Here is a 14,011-nt window from a genome sequence, read left to right as displayed (position 1 = left end):
ATGGGGCCACCAGCGCTCAAACCTGGTTCCATAGCGCCCCCTAAGGGCGCTTAGCTGAGGGACACCTGACTGTCGGGGTCTCAGATGCGCCCCAAGGCTGAATGACACGCTGATGACAATGACTTGGTGATCAGAGAGGAAACAGAGAATAATTTGGAGCTTTGGATTCACAGTTGCTGTTCTCTTTGTTGTGCTGTGGGGCAAAGCGGAAGACTTGCACACACACAAATAACAAATTACATTTACATTAAGCCTTTTTTTTTCATTGACCGACTCCACCAGAAGCATCTGTGAGAGCAAAGAGGCAGCTCTGAAGCTGCGCTCAGATCATCGTATAGAGAGAGCAGATTCAGTTTCCTTGACCTCAGCCTTGATGTATGAAATTCAAATTCAAATTCAAATTCAATGACATCCATGTGCTTTGAGCCAAATACCTCCTGGTCCCTGATGCTGCAGGGAAGCAGCGCCGAGACCCTCAGTTACTAAATGGTCGTCCACACGCTGTGTTCAAAGTACAGACAGAGCTCTCGTCAGGTCATAAATGTCAGCTCGTGCGACGTGTGTTGTCCGAGCCCGAGGCAGCAAGGACCATAAGGTCTCAGTTTATCTTTCCCTGCGTCCACACGGAAGGCCTGATTGTGGCGTGCAGAGCGAGAGTGAGACAGCAGTGCCCATTTGCATTAAATGAGTCAGCGCGTCTGTGTGAAAAGAACAATCCGTTACTTTATTTTTCGTCAACAGACAGAAAAATAAATAAAAATGTATTTTTAACCAGACCTGATAGTCTCACTCACAGAAAACCTCTCTCCCCCACTCTCTCCAGTTTGTTATCAGTGAGATCCCACCGCTGCCAAATCATTCAGTGCACACAGAGCGAAGGCCAGCTCGGTCAAGTTCCTGGAGTGGTGCTACAGCAGGCAATTTTTCTCTCTTTACCTAAAGTGTCTGAATGTATGGCCGACAGATCTGAGCTTTAATCCGTCTCCTGGATGGCTGAGTGTGAAGTTAAAGACACAGATTTGCACCTTGCACCTTGAGGAGTTGAGCTCATATGACAAAACAAAAGAATACTCCCAGAATATTCCATCCTCACCTTCCCGGCCCCTGCCTTTGTCTTCATCTTAACTCACTCTGATTCCCTTCACTTACGGGCCTGTTTTACCTGTCGTCACTTGTTGGCACACACAAGCACGGCAGTGTTAATAGAGAGCGCTGCCTTCACAGACACACCATGCATGGTGACCAGTGACAGCAGCACCACCACCCACTTCAAACTGTATCCTGCCAAAACATCACTGGGTGGTGTAATATCACACCCTCGTGTAGAGAAGCTTCTTCCCTTTGATTATGTGTCACAGCTGAGGCATGTTTTGATATTTCCTTCCGTCTGTCTGTCTTTCACACAGCCATCCAGCATGTTATGCTAATTGGACACATGCACTGGAAGCTCTGTTGTGTTGCCCTTGTTTTGTGGTGTTTGATTATGAATTCAATGTATCTCGTCTGTTTTTGATGCTGTGACAGAGACACATAAGAAAATGTCCTCTTCTCTTCTCTTCTCTTCTCTTCTCTTCTCTTCTCTTCTCTTCTCTTCTCTTCTCTTCTCTTCTCTTCTCTTCTCTTCTCTTCTGACTGAGCTGAAGAACTTCATTGCATGTGTTTGTCTCCTGCAGGTGAATGCAGGTAGATGCATCCTTTCTTCTCTCAGCACTTTGTCCCAGTAGCTTTATTTTGAAATACTCGGTTACCCCTGGGAGTCCTCTCGTAATGGCACAGTTATATAGAGTTGTCTTCACATACAGGAGTATTCTCTAAGGAAGAGTGTCTGATGTGAAAAGAACTAAATACAACCTCTTTTCTCTGTAGCATTAAGAATCTTAAAAATAATCCCACTCACGTTTAGATGAATGAGCTTGAGCAGGATTCAGGATTTTAAAAATAGCAGAAAGTCCTATAATCACCCTCCCACCAAACCTCTGCTGCCACCAAGTGGACTGAAATAGTTATTACACAATGAAGAGAGCCTGTCAGTGGAAATTCTATCTATCTATCTATCTATCTATCTATCTATCTATCTATCTATCTATCTATCTATCTATCTATCTATCTATCTATCTATCTATCTATCTATCTATCTATCTATCTATCTATCTATCTACAATAGGATGCTTTACAATGACAATAATTAATAAAGTAGTCCAACTTTGTATTCTTTAACAGCAAATAAGGAAATGACTGATTATAAAAACTATGAATGAACAGTGTCTGGTGGCTTAAAATTGCAACATATTTTCATAAAGTGTTGCAGATGATTAATAAAAAGGTTAATGGTGTAAACATCGTTTCGAAGGCTATTATAGAGATGAAATGAATGTTTATTTAAGAGAAGTTGTGTGAGTGAGTATGAGCCAGGTGGGGTGTCCTGGTTCATTGTTGTCACTTTTATTAGCAGAATAACATTACGACCGGTGACGGGTAAAGTGGATAACATGGATTATCTCTTCATCTGTGAGTGGGCGGGGCACATCAGGGAGCAAGTGAACATTTTGTCTTCAGAGCTGATGTTCGAAGCAGGGAAAATAGGCGAGTGTGAGGATTTGAGTGCGTTTGACAGTATGGTGTCTTGTGGGGTGTTCTCGGTCTGCAGCGGTCAGTGTCTATTAAAAGGTCCAAGGAAAGAACAGCGGCGACCCAGAGACAGGGTCATGGGCGGCCAAGGCTCACTGGAGCGAAGGCCGGCCCGGGTGGTCCTACCTGGTAGATGAGCTGCTATCGCTCAAACTTTCATGGAAACGGTGCTCCCCGATGGCTGTGGTCTCTTTTGGCAGGATAATGAACTGAAAGCAAAAATGGTTCCGGATTGATTGAGGAGCACAAAATCGACTTTGAGGTGTTGACATCCTTCACATTCAGTCCAGTCGAGCATCTGTGGGATGTGCTGGACAAACAAGTTGGATCCATGGAGGCTTCACCTCACAGCTGACACCACAGCACCACAGCTGGAGACTAGTGGAGGCAGCAATATTAGGCAGGTGGAAATAATGACTGCTGTATGGTGAGTGTGGTTTTTACACACTGGGGCTGAGAATGGGCTCACTGATCAGTAAAAATATATATTATAAAACAACTCTAACATAAAAATAAATAATACACGAAAAGTTAAAAGTCATAATTTAACATAGTTGTTATCGACTCTTATGATATTATACACTATTAAAAATATATACATTTCAAAAATAATTATTTGATATTAAACAAACTAATGACAAAATAGCAAAATGATTAGTCAATTAATTTTCCTGTTTGTTGGAAACTGAAAACAAATTATTTACTAGATTAATTTAGCTTATAAGCTAAATAAGCTTTAAGCATTTTAAAGCTTATTTAAAAATGTTATTAGTGTGACTGAATAATGAATTCAGGTGGGCTGCCTGTCTTGGCCGTATAAAAGTGAATAACAACATTTCAGCCTGATGACCTTTTCGCCCGCACCATGGGACCCGCTCTGTTCAGGCTGGGGGACATGTTCAGCAGCGACACATGTGAGTGACGTTCATGTGCTCATTTACTGTGTTTGGGTGCTTCTGAAATAATCTGTGTAGTGTGTCCGGCTGTGGCTCGGAAGTTAGAGGAGGTTGGACGGTTGGTGGTTCGATCCCCGGCTCCTCCAGTCTGCACGTTGAAGCCCTAATGGTCCCCAGAGCACCCACTGGACTGCGTGTGCGGCGTCACGGTTAGAAAGTGCTTAAAGGCTTAGAATAAAGCACTGTATGAATGTGATTTCAGTGTAGCGTTATATAAGTACCGGACCATTTGCCATTAATCTTCTGCTCTCCATGCTACCGTTAAGCCTGATATTATTTCTGTCTTTACGAGCTTCACACACACGCTGACACAAGCACGCACGAGTGCGCGCTTTGTCTGAGGTTTTCTATAGGAATGAAAAAAATCACGCTTACCATGAAAACACTTTATTTCATCATGTTGTATCGTTTCATTGAAAATTAACAGACCAGTAAAAAGGAAACAATACAGTTTGAAATTCATCTTCACGTTCCTTGCGGCATACCTCCGGCACAGATATCGATCGGATGGCTTTTTAAAAAATTATTATTAAGAGTCCTTCCTGTATATCATGAGGATATTGTCATTCGTTATTACGCATTCTATTCAAGGTTTACAGTAATATGAACACAAAAAATCACAAGTCTACAGTAGAGTTGTGCCGTAGTGGCGAGCGGTTAAGATAAACTATCAAAGAATCACTTGCATGCACGCTTTTTTGTCTACATAGCCTGGATTAAAAGAGAGCGCTACAGGACATCTAAAGCACTGAGAGGAAAACAGAAAATCTTTTCTAAGACTGCGACTGTGCTCAATAACAAAGGTCTGTGTTAAAAGCTTTGCATTACACACTGTTACAGAGGGAATCCATCAGTATGTGCTCCTAGGACATACAAAATAGTCAGCTATTAGAAAGCACATATAACAGCTATGAAGTCTTGAAGTGATAGAAGAGCAATAACAGAATAATTATCATCATAATAATAACAATAGCATTATTAATAATATAGCAACAGGTGTGATCTGTCTTTGTGTGTGTGTCTCTCTCTAGCTGATGTTACAGTAGTTTACATACAGACTAATTACATTTGCATGATGACTGAACTGTACATGGTACTGCAAAAACACTAACGGGTAACTCACTTTGATGACTCGGAATATAACGAGGAGAAAATAAATTAAGGTCGATTTTTGCTCATTTTTAAAGACGGCGTCCGGTTTAAGATTTAATTCGAGCTGTGTGAAAAGACAAAGATCCAGAAAACACACGGGACTGAGGCGACGAGAGACGCCGACGTGCTGTTTTTGTACCTCTGAACCCGGCGAGGGTCACTCACCTGAGAACCGTTTCACGCTGCCGAGACGCGAATCTCAATTTCGAGGCCATTTCTGCACAGATCACGGTGCTGACTGAGTAAACGGATCATAAACTGCGAGGGATTAATCTCAGAGTGTTTCGCTCACCTTTCATTCATCTTCCTTTCCTCTCAGAGCTGTTTCTCCCTCTTTGCTGTGAGCAAGCCACTAATTAATCCAAACTCTCTGAGAACGAGGGAAATTGAATCTAAGACGAAGCTCCGCGTTTGTCTTCTTGTCCACACTTGACGAATGACACGAGCGCTCTCGGCTGCGGTCTGTCCTCTCTGCTTGTCTCGCGCGTGGCTCGGAGACGAGACTCATCAATAAGCAATGAGCGGGCTAACCATTAGGGAACGACCTCGCTTGACGAAACCTGGATTGTACAAAGTAATGAAATGCATGACAGGTGGAGCTGACACAGAAAAAAACCCAACTGACTGACACGAGCTAGATGTTTGTGTGAGATCACTTTAAAAGATGGAGGGTGCCATGCTCTTAAGAATATGTTTCTTTAAAATTCTGCTGATGGAGTAAGCATCGTAATGTGTTTCTTTCACCCCACCCCTCTTCTCTGACGAGCCTCAGAGTTTAGTCACCCGCTGAAGCGAGACAGCCGCTCTCCATCCTAAACGCACGTTTTGTTCAAGTCGACCTTCACCGGCAGCGGCCCGGCTTCCTGGCTCTCCTCCGATTGCTTTACGGTGACGGCGATGACGGGACTCAGGTGGTACGGGTTGACCTTGTGGGCGTTTTCCAGAAACTCTTTATCTCCGTTGATACTCAGCTAAAAAGATACAAAGAATTTTTTTTTTTTTTAAAGGCACATAATACCATATGGCGTGGATAAACTGACAGTTCTAGGAAAGCGTTTGTGTACTGCTGTGATTTAAAAGCTCCTTTTTCTAAAGGGAAGAGAAGGCACACGTCTGAGGTTTGACAGTAGCCGACAGCTTCAGCGATGGAAAGAGGAGATTTCTACCTGTATCCTGTTTTGCTTTGTTTTTCATGGATTTTTACCGCAGGCGTTTTGAGGATCCAGGACAAAAATGTGAGACCTGACAAACACACATCTGTGTATTCCCAGTTTATCAGAGTCAAATATATAAAAAAATTCTTCAAAGTCTAAGTTGGTAATGCTGCGATTATCTAATGTTTGAAACATTCCCTTTTCTTTAAAGCTTTCTGAGAAGACTGAAGAACTCGTCACGATGTACGTCCTCCAGTGCATTCACAGCATGTTTGCATACACAGCAGCTTTTATTTACTCATAATTACAACTTGTGTAAACTATCAACAGATAAATAAATCAAATAAAACTTGTATGTGTGGCTGAGATATGTTCAGTAACAAAGCAAAGTGAGACACCGGAGTGCACAAAACATGCTTGTGATGATCCAGCCTGGTAGCATGTTTTAAGGCTGTGACAGGCTGCAGATGAAGTGCGCCTCACTAACGACTAATGGATTGGATGAGCAGAAAGGGAAGACCGGGAGAAGACATGCTAGCTGCTGTGGATGGGAAATGCTGATAAGAATCAGATATCAAAGCAATGTTTATGCCGCCTTCCTGGAATGAAATCCAGACTCAGACAGAAGTGGGCTGTTGTTTGGTTTGTGTTACTTTAAAGGTGTCCTTAAGGAGCTCCGAGATTAGAAAACACAGGTGCACTGCCCACCCAGGCAGAGCAGAATTCAAGATTTAATGTTGATTCATTTCTTTTCCAAATGTGTACCTGTGTCTTGATGTGCTGCTCCGGTGCGGTAACGAGGCTGGCACAGCTGAGCCACAGCATGACCATGATAGACAGGAAGAGACAAGCAGCTAAAATCCACCGTGGAAGGCCAGAACGTCTGCAGAAGGAAGCGGGGGAGCAGGGGAGGGCGTTAGAATGAGGTGGGCCAGAAAGACCGAGAAGATCGCCAAATTATACATAAATGCGCTGCAGATGTTGCATAGACTTAAATAGCATCTCGTTAATGCAATTAAAGTTCAAAGTCAAAGAATCAGAGAGGTATTTTTCTGCATGTTGAAACTCGTTTAGTGAAAGAATCACTTTATTTGATTCTCTGTGGTTTTAAATGGCGTTTTATGAGTTTTGCAAACAGGATGAACTTCATCTGTTCAGCTGTCTTTGTCAGTTAGGACGTCAGTGTAAGGTCGGGGAGTTAAATGTGTCCACTGCCAAACACTGCGCGATACTGCAGCTCTGTTAGCTGTGCTAGATTAGCTTCATCAAACAGGTTTCAAGTGTCTTTAGGTTCATTTTCATGCAGGCTCCAAGGAACGCTTGTGTAAAAGCAATTTAAATTTATGATAAACGCCCTGCTTAAATCATTTAATTGGTGATTTTCCACAGTGTCACCTGGACATGCAGCCGAGGAAGTCGTGCTCAGATGCGAGGTCCTCCGGGTGCTGGACGGCGTGTTTCCCTTTCGCTGCAGCTTTGGGAGTTCCCTTCTCCCCGTGTCCCCTCGCACCTGACACACAGTTAAAAAAGTGGACATCAGTTCTAGCTGAAACAACAAATGGTGGGATATTGCAGAAGCATGGATGTGCGGAGCATTTTGGTCTAACCGTGGGGCCTCTGGGTGTGAGAGTGGACCTGAGGCCAGGGTTTGTCTGCCACGCTGGATCGAGGAGCCTGCAGCTCGGGCAGAGAGTACTCCATCTCTGGCTGGCTCTGAGGAGAGGAAAACAGCATCAGAGGAGCTCCTAAGCGATGAGAAAAGTCAGAGCAAACACATAGAAACCCCACAGAAGGCATCCAGGTGATCCTACGTCACCTTAAGGTCACGATTATAGTGAAAACCTTTAACATTCAGTTAATCTTTGCGGAAATTCTGACTTTGGACACAAAACACCTGCTTCTCTTTTCTCTCCTTCATACAAAGATTTGAGATTCTTACCCACAGACAGCCCTGGAGCTGGAAGGATGATTCAAACTTGTATTCAAGGACATTTCAGCCCTTTAAGAGCCGTCTGTGAGGGTACAGTCTACAAACGCTCCCCGTGAGTTTCTCAGTATAACGACAGAGTCTTTCCGGACTCTGAATCTTTCTCCTCTGTTCAGTAAAAGTTCATTTATTCGTACTTCAGCATTTAACGTCGTGTGAAACCAACGCCGTCATTAGAATTCGTTTTTTCAAGCATGCTCAGTTTCCTTTTCTCTCAGACACTGAAATAAGTTCACTAAAGCTCCTTTTAGTGGGACACCATCTCTGAAAAACATCTTTTTAAACCCACATAGAGCCTGCTGTTGCCATTTGCACTGTTGTGTGTTTCATTACGTGCGCGATGTTTTCGGTTCCCCTGGAGAACTCATTAAAAGAGGATTTTGCCTCCCTACTGCTGACCCTCCCTCCACTCTAAACAGCAGCTGTAGTCAGTTGTAACGATACTATTGCTGGCCTCAGCAACAGCACACTCTCACAGGCCTACTAACAGCACAACACATCCCCGTGGAGTGTCTTCTTCCCCATTATTCATCCATTCGGACACTCGACGGGATCTGAAACCTCTTGCTGTGTCGGACACTATAATCGAGGATCATTTTCACTTTATTCTTTACTTTGTTTTGGAAATGAGTGATCTGCTAACTTAGTGAGTGATTTCAGTCACATGACCAGAGCAGCAAAGGACTGCTGACGCGCTGCAAGTCACTCTGGAAACTGAGTTTATTCTCACTCATTTTCAGTGGCGGTCCTAGCCTGTTTGGTGCCCCGGGCAAACACTCCCTCTTCCGCGCATGTTCTCGCTTCGCTTGTGGGGGTGTCCTCCACGACGTGTTTGTCAGATAAACTGGTCGTAGCTGTGGATCTGAGAGCGTGTGTGGATGTTTATCGTCCCCTGTCCAGGGTGTACCTCAGATTTCGAGCCTTCCTGTTCTGTGGCCAAGAGTATTTCACCGTGCCTATGCAGGAAACATGCACTAACATATGCATACGGGGGGGACTATTGTGCTACCCTTTTGAAGGAAAAAAACATGTACACCTCCCCCATTCCATCTCACAGTCCTGATCAATCAACATCAAGAAGGGATCCAAGTTAAACTGTGATTGTCATCCACACCCTTGCTCCCTGCAGCAGCTCTGCATCCAGCACACGTGTCGCTTGTGTCCGTGTTTATGTCAGTATTTATTCACCGCACACAGAGTTCAATTTGTTTGTTAACAAAAACCACGGCTCAGCTGGAAGAGGCGCTTAATCGATCCATTTTGTTTCAAACGCTCTTCTCCCGCCACCTCATCGAGGGCTGAACTGTCAAAACAACAAGGTGGTGTTGAGAAGGGATAAAGAGGTCTGCTTTGCAAGTCTTTCTTTAAAATTACAAGTTTGTTTTTCCCTTCAGTAGGAATAACTAAGAATCGTATACTGTCTGGTTCCTGTGAGCCGCCTGCTTGTTTTTATGATGCTTGCTCATATTATTATCCTCGCAGCATGGTGTCAGGCAAAGCTCTCTGTATACAGTCAGCCTGTAATGGACAGCCATGTCATTTTTATTTCAGGCAACAGCGGTTTATTCCCCCCTCCTCTCTGCTGTCCCGATCCTTAGCCCGACTTTTTCTGTTGTTTCAACACTCGGGGAGTCAATCTGTCGAGTTGGTGGCGGTTCGCCAGCTGCCCACTAAACACAGGCCTGATAGTTTTCTCACTGCCTCTCGGAGCCTGCTGGTTTCCCCCTGCTGCTCCAGTCTGCGTGTCGCTGCCATAAAGAGCAAACATCCATCACCGAGTCCAAAAGAAATGTCGGTAATTTCATATTCTGCGCTTGCTCCATCGCCATATATGAGGTTGAGAATTACAGCCCAGCGTGCACACACATTTTTATACCTAATAATGAATTTCAGCATAACAGACAGCTCTGTGTTACACAGAAGCCTTTGTGTATGCGTTAGAGTGCATAAATACTATCATTTCCCACAGAAGCCTTTAATTATGTAGCTTTAACTGCCATTGAAGTCACTTATACAAACGGGAAAACACTTGGGAGAGATGGTTTTTGATTTTGGAGGATCTGTCTGGGCAGTCGGTGGTTAAACAGACCCAATCTTATTTTAGCTTTAATGTAGAGGTGGTTTACTGTGTTGGCTTTAACAAAAAAAGATACACTAACATCTGAATTTACTCTTTTCAAAAACAGAAAACGCGACAAATGCTGAATCTTTTTTCCACTCTGCATCTAAAGACGCACGGCGATGGATAATGGAGAGGTTTTTTCCAAGTCAGCCAAGGTCACCAGACACACATGACCTCAGCTGTCAATGCAGAAAAGTCTGCATCAGCACCACAGCGGAAGAAGCACTTTCACTTTTTCACTGTTCTTCGGCGTAGTCTGTTCTGTTTAATCTTGCAGTGAGTTTCCATCGTGAGGTGAGCTCAACAGCTGGTCATCAAATATGCATGGCAGCGAGGGGAAGTGACATCATTTAAAAGGAAATTTATAAACAATTAAAGTGCAGTGAGGGGGAAAAAAAACCCACCCAGCTCTCTGAATTCAGCCACCTTTCCTCCACCCCGCTGTGTGCCCTTGTTCACTCAACCTTCACAGATGCACTGACTCTAAAATGAGCTGTGGCCCAGGCTGTACACAGTGTATACCAGAGGATACATTTCACAGTTCTAACGGGAAGGAAGCAGAGATGAACTCATCCAGTAATCTATAAGGGCTCGCTGGCTTGCCTTAACCTCCAATTAAAAACATATGAGGCGTAAAATCGCAGTAAGTAGTCATTTTATATTTTTCCAACACCGGTAGGCAACAGACCCTGCGTGAACGAATATATCCTGAATATACTGTGCAGATACTGTGTACATGCAAATTAAAATATTCTGTCTTTCCAGTCACGTGGTGTGAAATTTGTAGAACAGACTGAAGATCTGACCGAAGCAAAAAGCAGGATTCCATCTTTTTGGTGGTTTGTCTTAATTTTGAATGCGGGGTAAGAAAAGCGGCGTAAATGCTCACACTGCTGTTTTTATTTACAGGTGACACATTCAGGGCATAACTGAAAAGTAAAACAAACGTTCCTAACAGCCAGCCAGTGATGACGCGTGTGGCTGCCGTGGGATCAATGACCTCAGTGAACATTTTCCTGCATTGCTACTGCAGTCAGATCCAACCCGCAGTTATCTCCTTACATCATTCTTTTATATACAGCTTATGGAAGGGGTGTCCAACATTAGGTCCGGGGGCCTGAATCGACCCAGCGAAGACATCAATCTGGCCTAATTGGTTGGCTTTGTGAATTTATGTGAAGGACATAAATTTTGGTGTTTTCACAAGTTTACAGCTTCTCCTGCTGATGAAGAGCTCCCCCTGTGGCCACTCACAATGCACCGAGGTAATTAAATTACATATTAAACACATTTACGTCTTTACAGTTTAAGCCCTAAGAGTCGTCAGCATTTCTGATGAAATTGCTTCTCTGTCTTACATTAAGGTATCTCACTGTGGAGTTAAACTTGTTTACACTGACAGAAATTGGAGTTTCACTGGTTCGGCTAACATATCAAAGCTGTATGTGGCCCACAGTGTAAAATGAGTTTGACATCCCTGCTCTATGGTGTTCCCTGTCTCCCAGTGCCAGCTGGTCCTACCTGGAAAACCACAACCTTGCCGTCGTCAGCCTGCAGGTAGAAGGTCCAGGTGGAGGAAATGAAACTCTGGGCGGAGCTGACAATGTCATTGCACCAGCTGGACACGGCCTCCATCACAGAGGGCGGCTTTGGGCGGAGAGTCATGGCCTTCAGCTGCAGGAGAAAGAGCAGGATGGCAGTGAGGGTGGTCTCCTGTGTACACACTTGTGCCAAGTTTAAACCGACACCTATAAGTTGTGTGTGTCTGGGTGCACCCTTTGAGCGCAAAGTGCTCTTTCTCACCTTCCTTCTCTTGATCTCGGGTTCGGAAGGCTGGCTGGCACAGCCGGTGCTGCAGGCCTCCTGCTCCAGCAGCTTAATATATGCCTCCTGGCATGCTGTAGAGAGAGAGAGAGGGCGCAGTAGTGAAGTATGACAGAATATATAAAAAAGGAAAAGAGCAAAAGCAGGTTGACAGCGCAGATGAAGGAGCGAGAAAAGAAAGAATGAGCACAAAAGGGAAGTCAGCAGAGAAGAAATAAAACAGGTGAGGGCAGAAAGAACGGACACAACCGAGACGACTTGCTCCACAATGCTGTTACTGAAGCAGGAGGAACCGGGGTATCTGCTGTCTGGACAGCAAATCACATCATTGATTTTCAATACCGCAGTTCAAACAGGGAGAACAGCCTGAAACCCCCCACCCTGACAAAAACGAGCCTGCCAGCTTTCAGGAAACACCGCAGTGTTTACCAGAGCTTTGATGTTGCTCTCCAGATTTTATTTTCAAATCCAGTCCTGTCTTTTCCAACGACTACAAAAACACCAAATTCGAGATAAAAGAGTCATTGTGCTTCGTATGGATTTTGACCCTCGTGACCTCTCTTCAGGATTTTCTTTCTTTTTTCAATCTGATTTACAATTAACATTGAAGAAAATAGATAGATAGATAGATAGATAGATAGATAGATAGATAGATAGATAGATAGATAGATAGATAGATAGATAGATAGATAGATAGATAGATAGATAGATAGATAGATAGATAGATAGATAGATAGATAGATAGATAGTCAAGCTAACAGCCCAATGGACAGCTTGACACACTGACTCACCTCCCTGACACTCCTCCCTGCTGGTATTAAAGCCAGCATTGCCATTGACAAACTGGCAGATGGAGTAGAGGCGACAGCCACGGTGACAGGCGTTCATTATGGAGTCCTAGCAGTCAAACAGACAGAAGGGGGGGGTTCAAAATTAGAGATGTCTCCTATAGTCTTGGATAAACTCCAGATAACCTTGTTAGGAGCTGTGACATAGATGGGTCATGGCATTCGTAATGACACGGTGCAGCTGTAATATTATGGCCTGACATAAACAGTTTATAAGACGCGTTTAGATGCTGCCAGAGAAAGCTGATGGTAATAAGCGAGCTCCATGAAAATTTTGCAGGATACTGATGTGGTGAGAGGAGGATGCACATTGCTGCATCCTCCTCTCACCACACTCTTGATGCAAATAAAGAAACAGCGTCCTCTGGTGGCCTCGCTGGGAATAGACGAGACAAAAAAGGTTTTTGGCCAGTTTATTACAGCCTTGAGCTTTTCATCATCTTTACTGCGTTTCCGCGCTGATTCGGAGGGAGGGGAAAGGCTGTTTATCCCAAAGCGCGAAGGTGAATGCGTACACAGCGTGTCTGGAGTCGCTGTTCTGTGTGATGGACGCAGAGCTTTGGATCGCAGATTTCAAACCGGGTGTTTGCAGCTCTACCCTTTGCCGCCCTGCAGGGTGTCTGAACCACACCTGAAGGCAGCAGAGGAGGAGAAGGGGGGGAGGGGGGGAGACAAACACCCGAGATATAAAATCTGTAATCCACGGAAACTCACAAACCTCACGGTCTCAGCCTGCCGCCCTCCGTCTGGCCTTGTCTGCGTAAACCTGTCTACAAACAGCGGATCCGAGTGGGTCACTGACGCAGTTCACGTCTCGACTGGCCTTTAAGATGCACACAGAAATCAGCTGCATCCATTTTCGGCCTAAGTGCGCCGAAGCGTCCCTGAGGCCCTCGCGCGGACCTAAACACGTTCACTGCGGGTTATCGTGAGCTCTGGCTCCCCCGTTAGTCTGCGCTGCGCGCCGCAGCGGGATGGAGCCTGCCGGGGACAACTTACTTTAGCGGGGCTTTTGTTTCTGATGGTGAGCGCGCACTGCTTCTTGCAGTAATTGATGTCGCCCAGCTGGTCGTCAAACAGATCGGAGGACGCTGCAGCAAGTCCAGCGAGGAGCACGGAGAGCAGGGCCGAGAGCGCGCACATCCTGCCGCCGAGCCGAAGCATGCCAGATCCCGGAGAGAGCCGCGGAGAGTCGCTTTGTGGCGCCACTGCTGCTGCGGATGCTGCTGCTGCCTCAGCCCGGGTCCCGTCTGCCGCTCCGCTGATCTGCCTCTGCCCGTGGCGTCACGCGCATCATCATCATCACGCACGCGCCGTCAAACAGCCTACTCGATCCGCAG

The 14,011-nt window shown here is 45.0% G+C and overlaps 1 protein-coding gene across 1 annotated transcript; it reads right to left on the bottom strand.

Annotated features, from left to right (window-relative positions):
• Positions 1–3,963: 3,963 nt before the first annotated feature.
• On the bottom strand, positions 3,964–13,951 carry tmem59l (transmembrane protein 59-like). The gene is made up of 8 exons (XM_085399277.1): positions 13,671–13,951; positions 12,615–12,720; positions 11,803–11,897; positions 11,521–11,673; positions 7,498–7,603; positions 7,286–7,400; positions 6,656–6,773; positions 3,964–5,707 (listed from the first exon to the last, which is right to left on the bottom strand). The coding sequence occupies exons 1-8, from the start codon at positions 13,833–13,835 to the stop codon at positions 5,549–5,551; spliced, it is 1,017 nt and encodes a 338-aa protein (XP_085255403.1). The 5' UTR covers positions 13,836–13,951; the 3' UTR covers positions 3,964–5,548.
• Between the last annotated feature and the right edge of the window lie 60 nt (positions 13,952–14,011).

This window comes from Rhamphochromis longiceps, linkage group LG23, assembly GCF_057381845.1.
Source record: "Rhamphochromis longiceps isolate RC_006_pf linkage group LG23, R_longiceps_female_GT1.1, whole genome shotgun sequence".
In the NCBI taxonomy this organism is placed as follows: Eukaryota; Metazoa; Chordata; class Actinopteri; order Cichliformes; family Cichlidae; genus Rhamphochromis; species Rhamphochromis longiceps.
Note: the sequence above shows the minus strand (reverse complement) of the source record. Positions and strands in the feature narration are given on the sequence as shown.

What these genes read in the sequence shown, in the direction of transcription:
- tmem59l (XM_085399277.1), bottom strand. Translation starts at nt 13,835, where the DNA reads ATGCTTCGGCTCGGCGGCAGGATGTGCGCGCTCTCGGCCCTGCTCTCC. An exon ending in CAGGGAGGAGTGTCAGGGAG is followed by an intron (nt 11,898 to 12,614) that starts GTGAGTCAGTGT and finishes CTCTCTCTACAG; the next exon opens with CATGCCAGGAGGCATATATT. An exon ending in CCGAGATCAAGAGAAGGAAG is followed by an intron (nt 11,674 to 11,802) that starts GTGAGAAAGAGC and finishes TTTCTCCTGCAG; the next exon opens with CTGAAGGCCATGACTCTCCG.